Below are 21,888 nucleotides of genomic sequence, written 5' to 3' on the forward strand. Positions count from 1 at the left end.
TTTTTTCTTGCCATTGTGCTAATATATTTCAGAGTGAAAATGCTGTTTTCCATTTCCAACTCAGCCACGATGAGATAAGCCTCGCCTCGCTTTGGAACATCATGTATAAATGTCAAACACTTGACAATCCTCCATCGCTCACACATGCATATATTACAGTGACTACCATCAGATGCACTCACACAGAAAAAAAGACGCACAGCTTCAAATAAATTACTGGGTCTCTAGTATTTAGGTATTTTACTGTACCACAGAAACGTTATATGTGAGCAGCAGATACAGTATGATGAAGAGACAACTTATTTTTGATGGCTTTTCATTTCCCCCTGCAGTTACCCCATCCACTTGTTCCATACAGTCACCTTATAAGACTATTTTTATATTCGTTGTACCAAGAAAATCAAGACTTGGAATCCCATTTTCTTTGAGTTTTTAACGACGATTTCCACAATGAATCAATTTAAAATCTTTTACTTTAGCATGCATGCTGTCCACAAGAAGGATAGGCTGTAGGAATCTAAAACGCCATGGCACAAAGCTGTTTGATCTAGGAAACAAACTAAAGTCACAACCCTTGTGTGGTCACAGGATGGAACATTTAAGTGCAGGAGTCTCATTAGTCTTATTGTTTTAACTTTGTCCCTGGTTTTAGAACACTTTTCTTCTTCAAGATCATCGCCTGAATTTGATGAGCTTTTGGAACGCCTGCTTGAACTCGTCGTTGAAGACGGTGTAGATGACAGGATTGATGAGGGAGTTCAGGTACCCCAGCCAGGTGAACACATCAAAAAGCAGCGGGTCGAAACTACACTCTTTACATATGGCCCAGACAAGCGTGACGACAAAGAACGGAAGCCAGCAGATGATGAAAGCGCCCAGGATGATGCCCAGCGTCTTGGTGGCTTTCCTCTCCCGGGCTGCACACAGGCGTTTTCGCTCCAGCACGTTGTCTGCCAGCTTCACCTTCACACTGTTCACAAACAGAGGAGATCCTCCTCCTTCGCCGCCCGCACCTGAGTGCAGGTGCGCTTCCTGGTTGGAGGCAGAATTAAGAGAACAGAGAGACGACCCTGCAGAGGTCTGGATGAGCTGCGCTGTGGTGAAGCGTTTCCCGGAGTACGACGGCGTCTTGAAAATCCGAGAGCGGGCTGCAACGTAGATGCGTCCATAGAGGATGATGAGAAGCACTGTGGGGACGTAGAAGGCGCCAAAAGTGGAGTATAGCGTGTAAGAGATCTGATCAGTATTCACCATGCACTCTTTCAGCTCCTCATGGGCTTTGGCCTGCCGCCAGAAAAGCGGAGGCATGGAAATCGAAATGGAGATCACCCACACCACCGCTACCATGACCGCAGCCCGGCGCATGGTACGCCGCTTTGAGTACTCCAGCGCGTCCGTGATGGCCCAGTAGCGATCCAGTGCAATGACGCACAGGTGCAAGATGGAGGCTGTGCAGAAGGTGATGTCAGACGACAGCCAGATGTCACAAACTATCTGCCCCAGTGACCAGGTTTTACTGACGGTGTAGACGATGCTGATCGGCATGACTAAAATGGACACCAGCATGTCTGTGACGGCCAGGGAGCCGATCAGGAAGTTGGCGGGCGTGTGGAGCTTCCTCGTCAGGAAGATGGTGGCTATGACGAAGGCGTTCGAGAGCATGGTCGCCAGGGTGACGATAGCTAGCACCACAGACACGGAAATCTGGAGGCCGAGCAGGGTGGCTTCGGTCCAGTGTGCGACTGTGGTGTTGCTCGGAATGTCCGTGAAATTGCTAGAAAAGTAGTCCAGTGAGTTGTTGTCCAGCTCCATGATTTTTGTCCCAACTTTCAGACCATCCACATCATGGTTGGTAAATGGCATTCATGGTTTTAGGGAGTTTTTACAGAGGAATTATTACACTGTTGGTGTTGGCTGCAGACTTTCTCCGTCCCTGGTACTGCGGTATGATTTCACATCATTCCTTTTCAAGTGTGTAATTTCATCATTTGGGTTTACATCTAATGCACCTGTAATTGAAGCTGACTACCTTGTCCATTCTGCTTCTTCTATTGATTCGCCTCACTGGTGAAGCTGCTGGAGAGAAAATCCTAATCTGTATTCGGCTCCTGTCAGACAGGCACTTCCCTTTTCTCTTCCCTCTGCTCTTATCTCATCTCCAAGTGGCAGACAGGCAGCAACAACACCTTTGGACCTTCAAACCTTCCTATCTACCAACTGCTTTAATGGGCTCCTCCTTTTCAATAAGGCTCAGCGGGCGGCTGTATGTAGGACAAAGATTATGCCCTATACAGACACAATGGTTCCCTTGCTGTCTACCTTATATTTAACCGTCCACGGAATTCTTCTAAATTGAAGTTTCTATTGAAACTTGGCTGTGTCTAATGTCTCCGCTGGCAGTGGAAAGTCCAAACATTACAGCTGTATCCTCCACATCAAAGCCAAACAGGGAAAAATCCTATTACTCCTGTACATTACGCTGGATATCCGACCAGCAGTTGGCAGTTATAAAGATGTATGCTGATGCGCAGGGATTCTAAAAGCTTCGGTTCAGGTTCCCAGAGTCAAATACATTAGCTTCTCCTCACTGTTGTCGCAAAATGAGTACTTGTGTCCAGCTTCCTCTGCAGTGTCTTCATCCTAGCTGAAACAAATGAGAGGGAGCATTAGCTGTATTGAACTTCACTTCCTTTATCCCCTCCCCTCTAATGTAAACATGTGCGTGCACACACACATTATCCATACCTCCGCACATTAGGGAGAGTAAAAGCCTGTAACTTTAACCTGCATTAGCACTTAATACAGACAAACCACCCACACATTGCAGTTACTGTACTGAATTCTTGCATTAAATTGCACACTAAAATCCACAGCAGGCATAAACATGAAACATTTCACAGGACTTATATTAATCTGTCTTAAAATGAATGAAAAAAATGTTAATATAAGAGCAGTTACTTTAGTACAAAGTGCAGCATTTTAATTTATTGTGCTGCATATGAGATAAGATAAGAGGATGTTATCAGATCAGAAGTGCTTCACTCTCAGGAGTCTGCAGTGGCCGTATCACAAAATTCCTCTAGAAACAATAAAAGGGGGGAAAAGTAATTGCATTTCATTTCCACCATTTGTTTTTCATTGTCAGGCATCTTCAGCTTTTCCTTTGAGGGGACTTTAAATATTCCAATGGACACAGTCAAGAGACCTCATAAACAGCCCTTCACTTTTTGCCTCATTTAGTCCAATTTGGTAGCACAAACATAGAGTGTGTTTCACGTCCCCGTGAAGGCTACGAAACTCTACAAATAATGACTTAAAGACTCTTTTCTCCCTCTATTTTTCCCCCAGGTAGGAGTAAAGGAAAAATAAGATCAAAAGAGGGATGCTGACATACTTTCAAGTACAATGAGAAAGCCGAGATCTGAAATGTGGAAATGTGGTCTTACATCCCAGTGGGGAAGAGGACATACGCAGGATGACTGTTAATCACCATGGAAGGCTTTTGCCTGCTCTCCTCACATATGCTGGGTTTGTTTTAATTAATTATTTAACAGCAGCTGCTTGTATACTGACCACTTATTCAATAAGGAAGTACAGTATCGTGCGCTACATGGAAACATCCTGATGGACTCCTCAGTTGTGATTAAAACCTTCTAAAGAAGGGGTTAATGCTTTACTGCAATAATGTCCAAATGTGCACGCTCAGAGTTCAGTGTACTACAACAATAAAGGGAATAAGGTGTTCAGGATTTTATTGCAAAGCTAAAGTAGAAATCATCATTTTTTGTGGCAGGCCTAAAGTGTGGATATTGAATTTGATGCACCCCCTGATGAGCGCAATAAGTTACGTAGGCTTTGCAGAACACTAAAAGCATTTAGTGCTTTAGTGTTTTAGAAGACAGCAAATCATCTCATCATCTCAGAACAGCGCGGCAGAGAGGCTACATGGCCAGTTTAAAGTGAGATTCAAAGGAAGCCTCATAGAGAGAGAGGCTCTGGGTTTGAATCTGGCTCAGGTTCCCTCTATGTGAAGATCTCTTCACTCCCAGTTGCTCCCACAAAAGTGTGCACGTTACAGTGATGGAAGGTGCCTCAAATGGGAGTGAACACAGGATGGATGGATGGATGGATGGATGGATGGATGGATGGATGGATGGATGGATGGATGGATGGATGGATGGATGGATGGATGGATGGATGGATGGATGGATGGATGGATGGATGGATGGATGGATAAAAATTCATCCATCCAAAGAATTTGAAGCTGGTCTAAAATTAATGTATAGATGGACCAATCCAATGGCTGGATGGGGGTATACAGGAGTATTTATGTGTTCCCCATATAATAAAAAGAATGGTATGAACCAATTAAAAAAACCTCCTCCTTTTCCAACAGCTTTTGAACATTTAAGAAGACTTTCCATGTATGTAAAACCATTAAGATACTCCACAGATGGTCACCGCAGCATCATCAGGCCAGATCCTTCAGCCGACGTTATATAACACTTGTTTTTGATAACATCCTGCCGCCATTGCTCCGAAGAGACCCCTCAGCTCCGGAGACCGAACGCGTGATGTGCAGATGCGATAGAGAAAGCCATGACTGCTGATGTGCGAAACATTACACAGCGTGAGGATCGCGCTGGCATCAGCAGAGATGACAGTGATACGAGCCAAACTCCTGCCGGTGGGATCTCAAATATGTGTGTGAGCGTTGTGAGAAAATGGGCATGGAAGGGATGATGTATTCAATCAGCTGCCTCGTGCTTGTTGCACACTCTGTCCTCGGCCTCAGAGTGCTTTTAACAATACGAAAAAAACCATCATGTCCACATATAAAGATACAAGAAAACAGACACGCATTCAACAACACACTCAGCAGCGCGTCTGAGAAGATTGCTGAACAGTTGAAGTAGTCTGGGAAGAGGCTTTTCTCCAAACGTCTGCTTTATAGCAGAATGAGGTCATGGGCTCAATCATGAATGAATGAGAGGAAAGGAGTTTTGATCAAAAACAGGCCCTGCTGAAATTGGACAGTGGACTGCTCCGGCGAAATATATTTTCTATCTTCATCTGGTTTTCCAGATTAATCAAATACGACGAGGGATAGCTCGGCTCACCACAAATGCATTTTTTTCTCCTCGAAATCAAAGGGGGGTTTTTTTTAGAAAGAGAGGAGGAAAAAAAATCAAAGAAAACTAGGTGGAAAAGAGGAGCGGGGGACAACCGGATCCATGTCAAGCCCTGGCCTCATTACATCACAGCCCATTCACTACAAAAACCAAATCATTCCTTTAAGGTTTGGGCCAAGTCCAAGCAGATGGTGTAGCGTGTGCTCGTCGGTCAGAAACCTGATGAACCTGGCAGGCCTGCAAACAGAACACGGCCCCACTGGAGATGGGGTAATTGATTTAACTCGGAGGAGGGAGAGCCATCGCTGCCTCCGCTGTCAGCTAATGTCTGCTGTCTACTCGAGCGTGCCGTAAACATTAGGTAAATAAGGGTGGAGTGTGTGTCTGTGCTGGTGTGTGTGTTCTTGCACATGCTACTGAGGGAGTACCTAGTAAAATGCATTTCACTAGCAAAGTGAGGACATCGTGTCTGGCCTTAGCGACATTAAAACCGGGGTGAAGTTTAATCGTGATGTTTAGGGTCTTGGAAATTATGGCTAGAGTCCTCATAGTGATAGAGGTACCGATGTGTGTGTGTGTGTGTGTGTGTGTGTGTGTGTAGGGGGTAAAAAGCCAGCATCGATACATCGATGGCAAGTTTACCTGGAATGAAATTGCAGCTATTTTCTTGGCAATTTGGCTTCAAGTAAGCAAATCATTTCCACTGGGAAGTGCTTGAGTTGGATTTCCTTCAAAAAGCTTCAGCAACCATTTGAAATTCATTCCCTCGCCACCACACAGATCTGAAAACGGGCCGATCGTCCTGTTGATGATGACATACTATATTGTGTGCGGCTGGCTCAGGTGGAAATATAGATTTACCAGCTCCCTTTCTTAATGGTGCAGTGGTGTAATGGGATGGCTTATTTTCAACCCAAACCACGGCTTCATAACCTCAGTGCCATCGGGTCTCATTGCCGTGTAATCCAAATCCAACCCTTTTTCTCAATTTAACCGAACCATTAGAAGAAACTAAAAATAATCACTGAAAACAGAAAGACGGGCACAGAACGCAAACCTTATTCCCGCTCCACACTGCCAATCCGTCCAGGCTTTCAGGCTCTCTACCTCTTTGTAATACGCTCTGACAGAAGTGGCTCTCCGTTGGATGGATTTCTTGGCAGAAAGCATCAAGCGGCGGGGCCAAAAGCAGAATTGCCGCTATCAGTGCTCTGAATATCTACCTTTTATTTATTTATTCTAACAGATACCAACCGCGGGCTGTCATTTTCATTGACATTCTCCTGAAAGTAGCATTTTTTTCTGATATATTATGCCCTCATAAGGAAAATAATATAGTACACTCTCACCAGCTCCCATAAATCACATACTTCAATGTCCCCCGTGTTTGTTACCACACCTTTTGCCTTCTCACGGCACAGCCGCATTTTAACAGCCAATATTGTTCCTGTGCTCGTCGTGCAATCCAAGCCCCCATTGTTTGATTTAGCTACTGTAACATCCCCCCACTTGAGTGCTGTAGCTTGCGTAGCACGCTGGGAATGCTGAATAATATGCTGGCCAGCATCAAGTGCAGGAAAATGAAAGTATAAAATATAGATTAGTAGGATTGTTTGAACATTGGACATGAACTCAGAACTATGGTGTCAAAGAACAGCCTGAAGATCGCAGTGCACGCCGCAATCACACTGAAGTGCGATAATGCACTGTGCAAGGAAGCTTTTTATGAATGGCTACCATCTATGAATAGTAAGACGTTGCCAAATCGCGCAGCACTTCAAAGAAGAGTGAAATGCCACTGCATCGCTTCCTCAGGGTCGATCTATCCTCCATTGTTGGTAGATGCCTGCGAGAGTGGAGAGTAGATATTTTTCTCGGTCCGCGTGGGCTGTGCACGTACGATCGCCATCCGCACTGCCTTCCAACCATCCTCCTACTCGCACCCTCCAATGTAAGCACAGACATAAAATACCAATTAAATCTTACAGGAGCTGGCACTGGAGGCCCCTGATTCCAGTGAGCTGCAGGAGTTCCAATCCCAATTCCAATGCCGGTCTCAGAACACAGCTCATTAGACTGTATTGAGAACTATTCAGTCCTTAGTTTTTCACACTAGTGGATTTTTTTTTTTTAAATCAATGTGGGTTTTAAAAAAAAAATCAATTTACATGCACACCAAACACCTCTCACTGCAGACAGCAATCATTGCCCGGTAACATATACCTCGCTGAATATGTAGATGAGCTACAGACACTGAAATAGGTCCTACAAATGACATTAGTCTGTGCTAATGAGTCAATTATTGCAATTACCATGAGAACATGTCCATGTCTTTGCAATACTAAATATTACCATATTTATTCACCACTGGCCATGGCAGTACATTAAAAATTAAGCAGTTCATTCACCTACTGCCACAGAATTCGCCGGGACCTGCGTGAAATGAAAGATTTTCCGGTGTACGGCTCTGTTGGAGCCTCCCTGCCTGTGTCTGCATGGAAAGGCCAAGACATGGCACAAAGCATCAAAGTCCCCCTGGATACGGACCTCAGCAGGCATCAATAACGACATAAATGACGCTGATTAAATGAAAGCTGGGGTGGAGGTGGGTTGCAAAGCGGCTTGCAGAGGAAGCAGGAAAAGTAGGCCGTCAGGGTAGCTTAAACAGCGCGATGAATGGGATCTGCTAATTGGATGCATCTGCTAATGTGCTCCGGCTAGCTAACAATAAGCCCAATTTCTTTGCAAACGGGGAGCACCACTTATTTATTTTAGCCGCCAGCGTGAATAACACCCCGAAGTCCCGTCTTCTTTCAATATGCGTAACCTTGTAGCCAAGCTGAGAAATACATCTTCACTAGAGTGGAACACCAGCTCTGAGTGTGAAGCTGCGTCACAGTAACAAAGCAAAACTATGCATAAAACTGGGAATTAGTTCTTTTTTGGGGGAAGATTTATTTTCAATTCTTTCTTGCAGTGTATTTACTGCCAGAAACATAGGATAAACAGTGCAAAAGCTATTTCAGTTCATAATTTCAGGCAGAGGCTGATGCTCAGTATTAATCCTGATTAGTCTGAAAACAGCACTAAAGCAGCAGTCACGTAGAGAAATGAGTAATGCTGCTTTCTGAATCTTTCTTTCTTTGTTTTTAATCGAAAAAGAACATGTAATAATGGTGATGATATGCATAAACTCTGACCAACACATGAATAGCTGTGCCAAAACAAAGTAAAAACTGAACATTTGTGATCGATGCAGGAGAGCTCTCATCTTTATCTTTTATGTTCGAGTGTCTGTGAGTCATAAATGCGAAGCGGGAGCGCTACAACCGACGTTGGAGACAACGGCGGATGTTAGCTTTCCTGTTCGGGGGTGAGTAATAACCCAACTTGACTCTATAAACACTAATCCAGCACAATAACTAATCGAAAACTGATGGACTGCGGCTAATAGAAGTTCAAATGTCGTTCGCTACAACTCCCTGTTGGCGAAATTTAGCCAAAAACGCTTGCTGTGCTGTCATAAATTGACGGAAGTGAGAGAAAGTCAGATTTCGGAGATGGAAATGGAGCTTCAGGTGCAACTGTCACGACAGTGGTCTAAGATGAGCATGTTTGCTGAGACAGGATGCGGAGCTGCAGCCCTCAACACGCAGGGAGGAGGAAGTGCCTGAGCGCTTGGTGCTTCATCTGCAGCATCGGCAGCTGATGACCCAGTGTAGCGTGATCTCAGCGTAGACGCTCACACGTGGGCTGCGTTGATCAACCCACTGTATGATTCATCCCAGGCACAAAGATCTGAACTGCAGTATCGACACGCCGACAAACACTTTTAACTTTAGAAGTATTCTAAAACCCTTCTGCTTTAATTACTCTGATATTGCGTTTGGGTTTTTAAGCACTAAATCTTTTTCCTTTGGAGGGGCAGGTGTAACTTTCACGGGGATTTTGTTGGAATTAGTTTTAAGTAATGCAGCGTAATTTATGCCAACGTAATTTATGCTGTCATGGAGTAAAACATCTCGATTCAGAGCTCATAATTAGTCAAATTAAGTTTCTTCTGATTTCCAATTCTAACAGATGTATACACATAACTTATCAATAACAATGTATTTTTTTCCACTAAGTTGTACATAACTTTATTAACACCACCACCTCGGTCTCATTCTCATTCATTCACTCCAATTATTTTAGCCAATTTTGGCTTCGAATGGGTTTTAACAGGAGATTGATTGTTTTCTTCTAAAGAAATAGGATTACCGTATATGAAATATTCTTGGATATTTGGACATATTGTCCATTGTTCTTGCTTATTTTGAAAAAGAAATATCTGAACATTGACACTGATTGACAAAACAAGCCATCTTCCCCAACATGGACAAGTGGGCCAGCGAGCTAATACGGTGGCCGAGAGTTAGAGCTGCAAGAGATTCCAGTAAAAGCTCTTTTTCTCCTCTGCAGTACAGTTTTAACATATTTCCCTGCTGATGGTCAACATTTGAGTGAGTTTTCTTTGCCGGTTTCAGATAATGGACACCAACGTCTTTCAGTAAGAAGTCAATCATGAAACATTGACCACTAATGGCTTTAGATGCTACTGTGAGGAGCTGCCGGCTGATACGTGACCCCCCTGTGGGTAGTTTCATGCAAAATGAGAACCTATCAAGGTTCATAATTACAACTTTGATCTAGAGGGCTGAATGTAAGGGTCTGACTCTAATTACACAAGTTTCCAAACCACTGATTATAGACTGAGAGATATGGAAAGAAGCGAGTTTGAATAATGGAGATGAGAGATGAGGGAGAATGAATGGGAGCAAAGAGAGAAAGAGATACTTGGTCTGTTGAAGTCTGCTGCACTTCAATCCCATGTAAATAATCCAGGCTGTAAATCCGATGGGATTACCACTGATACGTCTCAGTTTTGTGAACTGCTTTAATTCCTCGGCAGGAAAAAAGATTCGGCTGAGTGAAAAGAAGATTTGACGGGAGGGCATGTGATGAAATAAACACCGGGGTCTGGTTTTAACCAGGCAACACAATGGTTCGTGTGTTCAAACATGTTCATGAATAACCCTAACCCCTAACCCTAACCCTAACCCTAATCCTAACCCCCAACCCTAACCCCTAACCCTAACCCCTAACCCTAATCCTAACCCCCAACCCTAACCCCTAACCCTAACCCTAACCCCTAACCCTAACCCCTAACCCTAATCCTAACCCCCAACCCTAACCCCTAACCCTAACCCCTAATCCTAATCCTAATCCTAACCCCTAACCCCTAACCCTAACCCTAACCCTAACCCTAACCCCTAACCCCTAACCCCTAACCCTAATCCTAACCCCCAACCCTAACCCCTAACCCTAACCCCCAACCCCTAACCCTAACCCCTAACCCTAACCCCTAACCCAACTCTAACCCTAACCGTAACCCTAATCCTAACCCTAACCCTAACCCCTAATCCTAACAAATTCAACATGTCTTGTTATCACCTTACACCTTGGTCACTAGCATCAAAGCAGGGAGCAGAAACATTCTAGAAAGACAGGCAGCAGAAGGGTTAAGGTTGGGGTTAGGGTTAGTTGTGGTTAGGGGTTAGGGGTTAGGAATTAGTGTTAGGTTTAGCATTTAGGGTTAGCGCTTGGTTAGTTGGTTAGTGTGAATTAGGGTTAGGGGATGGTGTTGGGGTTACAGTTAGGGTTCAGGGTTAGGGGTTAAGGATTGGATACTGTTAGGGTTAAAGTTAGGGTTTAGTGTTTTTGGTTTAGGGTTGGATTGGAGTTGGAGTTGGGGTTAGACCGCACCCTTAAGGAAATGCTGGATATTGGGTTTTGCAGGTCTTTGAGCCTCAGACCACATCTGACTGTCAACACAGTGTAAAATCTTCTGTTTACACTCGCTTCCCATTCACATCCACCCTGCTTGTGCATCCATGTTGTTATTCACAGTCTTTATTCAATTATTGAGACTTCCAACTTGTGGTTTTACACCTCTGGGACAACTTCAAAGTGTCGCAACAAAAACAATAAATATTCGGATGAATTCCTGTTCGCAGACAGAGCCTCGTCATCTGCTGCTGAGCCATGTACTGCAGAGAACTGTAAACAGCCTGCAGGACAACCAGCGTGATGACTCTTCTAAATGAGCTTGCACTCTTCAGTGAGTCCGGTTCCGTAGACATTCCCGTGGAGCGTACGTGCCCAACCCAAAATGCCGACAAATGATGTCGGGGACTCTTTTGACCACTGCCTAAATGTCATCAATCTATGAAACATGTACATCAAAAATACCAGTATGATGTTCACCAACTGAGGTGAGGTTTTCTTTCCACCTTCTCTTCCCTGAACACCTGCTGCAGCTATTCCCTCACATTCTTCCAAGTGCATTGACAGTGTCTTTGTGTGTTGCTCTGCTGTTATGTCACACGTTTATGTGGACTGCAGCTGTCACTCTTGGGCCTACACACCCTGTGGAGGACATGCAAGTCGAATCAGGCGTACTGTTCCAAACTGCCGCCATGCTGAACTGATGTGCACGTTGTGGAAACATTGCTCGTTTTCCCAACCAGAGTGAAACCAGGTGCAGTAAGTTGGTGCTATGACTAAAACAGAAATGGCTCAGTGAGCTAAACCTGATGTGCTAAAGATCACTGTTGAACCACCCAGTACCTCAGGCACAACTCCAGGGGGGCGGGGGAGTTGAAATCCCCAAAGAATCACAAATGGTTTTATGGAGAAAAAGACACGAACAAAAACCCAAATCCATACAGTCCCCAAACATTATGGTTTATTCATTCATCCGAGATGTTTATGTCCATCTCAGCAGGTGCAAATGTGTGATTCACGAGGGTAGTACCAACGTAGTCCACAAGATGGCCACAGTTAGCACAATCAACAGCGTATTGGTAGATATGGCAGTGATTGTTTTATGTACAAACTTCAAATGAGATGGAATGACCCTCAGAGTTTTACTTCTGTGAGTGGCTTGTTGGGCGTGGTATGAATAAAAGCGGCTTAAATTAAATTTCGGTTGGGTTTTTTCCCCATCGTATCCTTCTCGTACCAGCTGTCAGTCACTTTTGGGGCAAATACCGAACGCGTGAACATCATTCCACCTCGGGCTTTGAGACATTGAGTCCCTGTATGAAACTTTTCCAGGACAATACAGTGGTTATAAATGGTAAGCTATGCATTCCAGAATTAGGTGACAATAATATGCATGAAATTGATATTACTGTTCATTAGCGCATTCTGGAAACCATTATGCATCACCATTCCCTCCCTTCCATCATTGGATTAAAAATCATGCTTTGCTTAATGAGCTGCAAACATTTCCTCTTTGTTATTCGTCCTCAAGGGTCTCAAATAAGTGGGGCAAAACTCAGCAGTGGTAAAATCCCAGATACTGTCTTAATTCAGTGCTGTTAACGTATAAGAGAGTAAATGCAAATTTGGGTTTTCTTTGAATGTGTGTATATGTGCGTGCGTGCGTGCGTGCGTGAGTGTGTGCGTGCGTGCGTGCGTGCGTGCGTGCGTGTGTGTGTGTGTGTGTGTGTGTGTGTGTGTGTGAATGGTCTGCTGTGGGCAAAGACCTAAGAGAAATCACACTTGTGAGGATAAAATAAAAGGGACATTGTGTGACCATGAAGCTCATCCTTTTTCATTTTTCCAGAGTATCTCACACATCATTCAGCTAAAGTAAAAAAGCAACGCCTGCTCTATCTGCCTTCTCTAAGAAGTGAAATAGGCTTCAGAGCATAAAAAAGCCTCAATTTTTCCAGACTGAAATGGACTTGGAGCTCAGACTGCACACACACACACACACACACACGCACACACACACACACACACACACGCACACGCACACACACACACACACACACACATGTATATATATAAGCCTTATTGGTTGATGGATTTGAAGTGATCTCTTCGTTTAATGGTTTTATTTCAGCGGTCTCAAAATCAATTGCTCATGATGTCAATAAAGCTGCATAACAAAAACAAATAGGCATCATCATTTTATTAACTTATCCACTGCTTTATAAATGTAAAAAAGAACAAAAAACTGCATATACACCAAGGGTGCAATTAGAACAAACCCGATTTAAAAAATGGTCTCAGTAACCGTCAGCAGCTTTGAGCTGTCATGTAAACGGACCTAATTATGACCTTGAGCAGAGATGGATAAATTCAAATATTTAAAATGAATGTCTCCAATTCTTTCATGTATGGTAGAAATATCTTGTCTATGTCACCAGAATCCTGCACTGACTTTATCTGGACTTTGTGACACCTTTATTTGGATCCACAATCTTTATTATACTGTTCCTCTGGTTACCACAGCCTGCGGGATTATTTAATTACTGTCCTGCTGTATCATCTATGAGGTTTACATAGATGTGCGCATTACGCGTGAGTTTCAAATATTACCACAGATTTGATCTTTTATGGACTTTACAACTGTCAACGCAATTCTTATCCTGCGCCCCCGGTCCGTGCGTAACGGACTGATGGAGTTGGACTCTAATAATGATAATCATCATAAACATGCAGACTCACCATTCTTGTCTTTATTGGGGGGATTTTGCTTGTCCTCTGCGTACTCGTGGACTGTCACAGAACCCCAGGAGCCGCGTTCTTCACTTACGCACGTCCGTTAAAACAAGCGAGAGACGGAGCGCCGCGGCGGCAGCGCGCAGCTTCTGGAGGTGTTGCTGCGGCTCGCTGCCTTCGCTTCAGAGCTCACTCGCACGCTCCTCTGTGCGTCTGGACAGAAACACAGCTAAGTTAACTCGAGTCACTCCGAATTACGTCCCCGTCCCGTTCACGGAACGACTTGAGAAACACGCGAGTTCAGGCGCCAACGCGTTAAAGTTGATGCAGCTGATTGTCAGAATTGCAGCTATGGCAGAGACGCGCGAAGAGTTTTCTCTCTCTCCAGACACACACGCACACACACACACGCACAGGCGCGCGCATTTAAAACGTACTTATTGTATCCTTCCTTGGAAATCCAGCAGCCTTCGTACAGTAACACAATTCCCACAAGATAATCAAGTTGGTGAGCTGATTGCCATCACAGTAAAATTACATGGTAATCTATAGCGTTACTATGGTTACATATGATTACATCAGCTTCTCTGCTTTTTCCATACATTCAGATTGCAACAAATGTTTTTCTAACTGGCTATATTTACACACATGCACACACATACACCCTATACACAAATAAATAATATTTCAAATCCACAGTTTTTAATTTCCCAACACATATAACATATTGATCTTGTTGAATGTTTACACATAGCTACAACAGGGAGGTTCAGAATGCAACGTGACTTTCCTCGTAAGCATCACATGTCAACTGGAACCTGCAGAATGGTCGACCTGGTCCTGCCAAACCCTGCAGTCATTTGTATAATGATCTTTACTGAAGATCATTATACAAAACATACTGGACGCCTAACAAATTTTAATAAGGTCTAAATCTGGTTGTTACCCTGATTTATGTGTGATTCTCATCTTCAGAACTATCTCCATTGTTGCTAAAGGGTGTTCTGTTGCACAGCCAACAATAATGGTAGTGTGAAGGATGCTCAGGGGCCGACGGGGGTGGGTCAGAGATGACTGAAATTTAACAGACCTGTGAAGAATGGGGACTTCTGCTGCACAGTGGTGATACCCTACAGTCTTCCGCATTCTTCACGGTCAGCAACTTGGACCAACAGATACAAAAATAGCCAGTTAGCAATAATAAACCTGCAGCTTCCAGCCTGATCTTCACAAATGCGAGGGATTAAAGTTATGAAAGTGAAATAGATATGTTTACTTTTTTATAAATGCATAACAAGTCAGGGGCGTTTTTTTTTGTCACATTGCATATATTTTAGCCACTGCGGTACCTTTGTGGAAAAAGAACGACCCTGAGAAGTCACAGATAGCTGAAAATCACCAATCTAATATATCCTGAATTAATTGTTTTCCTCATTGGTGTTACATATGGTCAGGCAACCTGACTGGTTATCTGGAAAAGCTTAAAGATTGTGGATGAATATGATGTTAATGTGTAATTGTGCACAGAATGAGGGGAAAGTCCCTGTTGGTTCATCACGCACGCTGTGACTGAACTACTCTTTCTCGCTTTCATCTTCATTATATTATCTTTAATTGAATCAATAGCTGCTCCTTGACAGATAATTACGTGGCTCCTCGAGTCAAGACAGCTTACAGATACACAGTGCACACACTTGATTGGCAAGTTCAAGAGGAAATGAAAATCTGCTGAACTCCAAGTGGAGGAATTTGTTTTGGAATATGGAGATTTGCATCAAATCAGGGTATTATGAAGAATTCGCTCTTAATCGTATCTGAATTCAATGCCATTTATATTCAACGAAAGGACACTGGGCATTTACATTTAGCAGTCTCTTGTACATTATAGACAACCCAAAAATCCATCAGAATTTAAAAGTGCTTCAGTAAATGGCATGCGTGCGTCTGTCCTTCATTCTCATCGTCATCTTTATTGTGTGAAGCTGAAGTGGCTGACCAAGCATCTTTTATTTCGATGAGTTGGGAGAGTAGAATGCTGCTCAATTATACAATATCAGCTTAACAAAAAAGGTCAGTAGGATTAATTTTAGAGCCGTGCTTCCTTAGACTTATGAATAAACTTTGTGAGCTTTCGTGGAGCAACTTTACGGTGATTAAGGGAAAGAAACTCCTTGACTGAGTTCTTAATGTGCTTTATAATGGTGAATTCATGACTTTCCCCTGTAGCCTTTAGCATGTAGCATAAGTCTTTGTCCACATATGCTGTTCTCTTCTGAACCCTGACTGATGAAAAAACTCTTTAAACCAGTTTTTATCTACTGGTTTCAGCCTCAAATAATTCAAAAGCAGATTTATGCTTCTATGATGTAGCACTTCAATTATTTTATTGGTTGGTTGTATTTATTCATCAGTTTTATAGCTGCTAATGATCAACACATTACACCCTTTTTATTATAACAAGCCTTTCATAATTCTACTGTCACTTGTAGCTGAGAACAGTGATGAAGCAGGATGAACGTGCACTTTTTACTTTGCTGGAGATTTACCAAGAAGGAATCAGATACTTTTATTGTCTCCCCACTCCAAACACTTAAGGACTCAGAGGCTGTTATCATGAAACCCACAAAGCATAAATATCCCATAAAAAAGAGAGGACAGCAAGAGGGATGACTGGATCATACAGCATTATATGGCTTTAAAAGATAATCTAAACTTTTGCGATCAGCCTAACATCACAAATGCTGTCCCCTTCAGTGGAGAGAGACGTGAAGGATTAATGTGACTCTCCATATCAGTGCAGATAGACACGGAGAAAGGTTTAAATCGTTCTTATATGGGATTATTCAGAATCAATAGTTGTGTTTAGCTTCGTCAGGTGTCCCCCTAATGAGAGAAATCTCTTTTAATTTAAGGCATAAAATGGATTATACAAATATGCATTCATATATGGAGGGAGAAAGCACATCTTAAATAAAAGATTTGAATCACCTGCAGGTGGTTATTAGACCTGGGGCTGATACAGTTTATCAGCCCCGGTGGGGACATGAGGGGGAAAAATGGGACGCGTTTCTGTGTTACTATACGATGACATATAACAGTGTGGGACATTTACAGAGACACGGCGGCTACGGTGACGGTGATTATTAAACCTGGTGGATGCTGCTCTCACCTTTGTCCTTCATCATTAAAGGTGTTAAAAATATGTAAAATACTGCACCTGCATAGAGTATTAGTAGGTCCCCTCATGACTATTGTTCACATGTGAGAGTAATTAATGTAAAAATGGATGTTTCTAAGAGGATTAGTCTTGTTTTTGAGTGAAAGTGCAGAATGTGTGAGATGACTGTTGTTATCTGGCTCTAAGATACATCTGGGATCACTGGTTTGGAGGGCAAAAACCTAGAAGATGGAATTATCATAAGTCTTTGGAGAGAAGTCAGAAAGCACGGAGACAGACTCACACAGTGTTGATTTAATGGGTGGCTATTATTTTTTTGATCAAAAAGAAACTATAGAACAAGTCCTTGAGCACCTCAGTGAATGGCTTGTTTTCTCTCGCAGCACTGTGGAGCTGCTACAACAAAAGGCAGCCGACAGCAGATGGTGTGGCAGCACGTCAGCAGCCCGGGTCATTATTCTCCACTGAAGGCTTGAGTAAGCACCCACATTTACAAAATAGCTCCTGATGAATTCTTGACGGACTTTTATGGTCATTTTTCATAAAAAAAACAAAACAGCAATTACTGGCGATGGTGATGCAAGAACTTTGTCTCGGTCATGAATTTGAATTTTTATGTGACTTCAAATGTCCTCGTGCAGCAACTATTCTATTTGTTTCCCTCTCTCAACGGCTTCATGTGACAGCCTGAAGGCACGTTGGCTGCAAAGATGGCTTTTATTTCCTCGTTGCTCGCAATGAAAACATCTTGGCAACACTGGTGAAGTACTAGAAAACTAATGATGAAACCGAAATGAAAAGTGTTTTAAACTGCGGACAGGAAAGAATACAGTACTAATGGCGACAAATGGAACTGTAAGGATACAATAATCACAGGTAGGTCTGTTGACTCATTAAAGGGGCCTATAACACAGCCTGAATGCACTTTTTAGTGTTATATTTATTTATATTACGCTTTAACATTCATGTTCTGAATCAGCTAGATCTCCAGCCAGTCAGCGGATCTGTCACCGACTGGCTGGAGCGGATTCACCTGTCGGAGTGTTTTCACACGCTGGTTCAGTGGCGGCGGCGACTCCTTAACAGGGTGTCACCTCCTAATCAAAGTATTGACAGTCCACTCACAATAATAGACCAGGGAAGGTCGATGCGGATCCTTTCAGTCAGCCATACATAGTGCCATATTGAATGTATGCAGTCACATTTCGGTATTTCCTGTGTCCGCAGCATACGTTTTGGCAAATAAACTGGAGTCTTGCACACAGCCGATCGATAGACAGGAGCCCATGTGATCCTTAATGCCTCGAAGAGTCCGGGTCCTCATTAATGCAATCATTTGGAAAAATGCATAGGGTTGTATACATTAATTTGTCCTGGAAATATGGAGTCGGGAGGCTCCGTGTGACCACCGAAATGTGGTTGAATCAATTTCCAAGGGAAGCTGCCAGCGACGATCCTTTCTTCAAATTAATTATCATTCAGAGAAACTATATCCTATTAGTCATGTTCTGAAACGGTAACGTCTCTATAGATACACTGCGAGCTTGAAGGAGATTATTTGGTTTAATTAATTTCAATTAAACTGCACTGGGGGAATACCTCAGTAGCCTGACGCATATTACATTATTTGCTGGATGCATGAAAGAGATGAAAGTGGTGTGTTCTACCTGGAGTTTTCCCACCGCTAGAAGCACAGCGCGTTCTAATCCCAGCGGGATTCTCCCCAAGTCAGCGTACTCCAGGATAGTGTTGTTTCCACATGACTCACCTGTCTGATGCAGTTAACTCTGGCGGTCCCAGCACATATCCACACTGCTGCTCACACAACGCACCGGCTCCACTCTTCTTTCAACACTGCAGTCAGAACTATGCACTCAAGATCGGTTTTAATCCTTCTTAAGCCAGCTGCCACTGAATTTGTGCAATATTTGGCTCGGCACTGTCTATCAGGTCAGATTCGGCTATTAAGACGAGGGATTAGAAGTTAGCAGACAGGAGTTTTCACTGCGATTCCATCCTAGATGATGTTATTGCAAGGGCTGAAAACTCCATCGTCGAAATTGCATCTCTATCTCCCCTATCAGCAGGTTTCAACATTGCATTACCGGCTGCAGGTCTGACCCTGCCTCGCTGGAAGGAACTCACGTCATTTAATGGACAAATAACAGTGAAATCGTCTTATTGATTGCACATCTCTTGTGAAAAGTATGACTGGAAGGTCGGCATGGTGACATTGAGGACATATCTTTGTATTTTATTGTTGTCCTACAGTCCGAAAACACGCAGGTTAGTCTGGTTTAAAGCTCGCTGAAAATGCCCTGAAGTGTGAGTGAGCGTGAGTGTGTGTGTGTGTGTGTGTGTGTGTGTGTACCAAAATCGATATTTTGCTCACAAAATGAAGATATTTTGGCTTCTTAAATTTAAAGGACTTTGTGAGAATTGAAACATGGTTTTAAGGTTGAAGTTAGGAGTACAAGAATACGTGTGTGTGTGTGTGTGTGTGTGTGCTGTTCAAAACACAATTTGTAAGACTAAATTCTCATTTTAGGCATCTTTGTAAAAGAGGAATTTTGGTCAGTAGATTGAGATTAATTACTTTTCCATGAGCTCCAGCACAAAAAGATAGTGGTTACATAATTACACAGATCAAGGAAACATTTGACAGCACTTGTTGAAGAGATGTGTGTGAGAATAATGTTATTATTGTTATTATCTTAATATCAGTATAATCCGTCCACATGAAGAACAGCGGATAATTATTCCGACCTTTTTTTTTTCTTCATAAAATAAGGCTGTAGTGCACCCACACTAAATGGAACCATTTCACATCTTGATTTTGTCAAGGGAAATCATTTAATTCCATTATGTTAATAAGCAGCAGCCCAGTAGGACAGTGACGTTTGGTGGTGTTGTTGAGGGTGATCAGAGAAGAACCTCTCAGATTTTTTTTTTCCCTGCAGCTGCAAACATCAGGCTTGCATTTGCATTGCTGTGTGATCATCTCTAATGAGAATAGCAGCCAGATAGATAGAAGCCCACTGGAGTACAAAAACATTGATAGCGCTTCCGTGGTGCCCTTTTTATACATTTACATACACATTTGTCAGAAAGTGAAAAATCAACTATTTCCAGTCCCCTGACTGTTTATTATTTCGCTCTATAAGGATCTGCAGCTGCCAATGCGGCTTTGCCTCTTTTTATTCACACAAACCTCACGTTGAGATTAAATCTCCGCTTTTCTCGTTACCCATGGTTCTTTGTTTGACAAGCCCTGGTGCATGTAAATTAGTGTCTTCTGCCATCGTAAAGCTCCTTTAGTTTCGTAAATCATCTGCAGCCTGCAGTGCTTCGCCGCTATTTGCCACAAAAATGAATTCAGCAACTGTGTGTGGTCAAAGCGTCCGCCGCCTTCTTCCTTCTTTTACCTGAGCTTGAGCCATACCTGCAGATAAACTTAACAACGCTTGAGGAGATTATCCAGCTGTGATCGTTGCAGGGGAAAATGGAAAAGGGAAACCAGACACCTACCACCTAAACAGAGGGTGAAACTTAAGTTAACGAACTTGACCCACATGACCGTCTGAGACAAACCTGTGTTTACTCGGAGTGTAAAACAGAAAAGCAGATGCTTCAATGTACTTTACTCACCGAGGAGCCTAGGTTGGGGCGGAACGAGAGGGTCTCTGAAGGGAAACTGCTCCTGCAGGATGAATGAATGGGTGAAAACTATAAACCCTGGAAAAGCATTTATTTCTCAGTGTACCTCCTGCCTCACGTCCATCCCAAACGTTAAGTTGTGGGGTCCTCAAACACCCAAACCCTCCTCCCACTCACAACTCACTTGATGCCCACGCTTCACTGCCCTGGTGTGTGGTGTGTAACCTCCTGTCATGACCACTTTGTTCAAAATTGGATCCCTGTTTCGAAGCCAGTGGGTCACGTGACTTTTTCTGTGGCGATCAGTCCTTTTCTTGTTTTTCCATCAGGCCTCTTCAATGAGAAACTCCAGATGGTCTCATTGTCACCTGGATCAGCACTCTCCATTTTTTAAGGAGAACCTCAGTTAACAGTAATGAGACTAATCAGACCTACTTGAGAGCTAAAACAACACAAATAGTCCCATATAATCATGTCAACAAGCTAGGATACAAGTGTTTTTAGGTATGCCGTGCATTTATTATTGGGTCATGTGATTTTATGCATGCTCAGTTTCTGCAGTAGATGCTAAACCTGTACAGAATTTGAGATATTTTTATATTATATGAATGTGAATGAGTAATTACAGGATTTTGTAATTGCTAATAATGTGCTGTTGGCAGCACATGCGGCTAATAACGGCAGGTGGGCGAAGAGATTAACATATTCCACATTGCTCCCCTCTCTGATCTTATTATCAGAGGAAACATAAGAAGGAGAAAAACAAATGCGTCACATAAGTGGAAGATTGATGGATGGCTTGCAAAAACACCGTATTTCGCATCTGAGAGAGCAGCTTCAGAGGCTCCGCGGGCAGCAAACGCAATTAGAATAGCAAGTTACATATTTAAACAGTAATGAGCTATCTTTACACACCTATTTTATACACAAACATGAGCTGATAATTTTTTTTAAAAATTACAGGATTGGGCTGGAACTATCAGTATTTAATGGAATCCATATCCTAGAATGTCATTGAACCGGCTTACTCCACAAAATGTCTCCATCATCCAGTTTAGATGAAGTTTATACTTTTCTGTATCCAGAATGGTTGAAAACAAACACTTTTGGTGTATATTTATAATCTCTCTAGGCACATCTTTTTCTCTGTTCATGCTTGCTAACTCTTCCCTTCTCCATTAAGGATCATTCTGTATCTATCCTTCAATCTTTGATAGCATTTTTGTCATTTATGCTCCTTCTCCTGTCTGAAGACAAGCGCACAGCTACTGTTTGACTTCATCTCAGTACCAACTTGCCACAGGTGCTTAGTTTGTGTGTAGGAGAACGAGGGGAAAGGTGCCAGGTGTCTGAAAAATGACCTTC

General features: G+C 42.9%; 1 protein-coding gene across 2 annotated transcripts; it reads right to left on the reverse strand.

The window, feature by feature from the left end:
- Window positions 1-223: 223 nt before the first annotated feature.
- Window positions 224-14,023, reverse strand: htr1d (5-hydroxytryptamine (serotonin) receptor 1D, G protein-coupled). Of its 2 annotated transcripts, none has more exons than XM_003962498.2 (2): window positions 13,695-14,023; window positions 224-2,640 (listed from the first exon to the last, which is right to left on the reverse strand). In XM_003962498.2, the coding sequence occupies exon 2, from the start codon at window positions 1,861-1,863 to the stop codon at window positions 673-675; it is 1,191 nt and encodes a 396-aa protein (XP_003962547.2). In that variant the 5' UTR covers window positions 1,864-2,640; window positions 13,695-14,023; the 3' UTR covers window positions 224-672. The 2 variants fall into 2 exon arrangements, with proteins under 2 accessions (XP_003962547.2, XP_029688893.1); XM_029833033.1 differs by having other exon boundaries at window positions 224-2,644.
- Window positions 14,024-21,888: the final 7,865 nt, after the last annotated feature.

Source organism: Takifugu rubripes, chromosome 2 (assembly GCF_901000725.2).
Source record: "Takifugu rubripes chromosome 2, fTakRub1.2, whole genome shotgun sequence".
In the NCBI taxonomy this organism is placed as follows: Eukaryota; Metazoa; Chordata; class Actinopteri; order Tetraodontiformes; family Tetraodontidae; genus Takifugu; species Takifugu rubripes.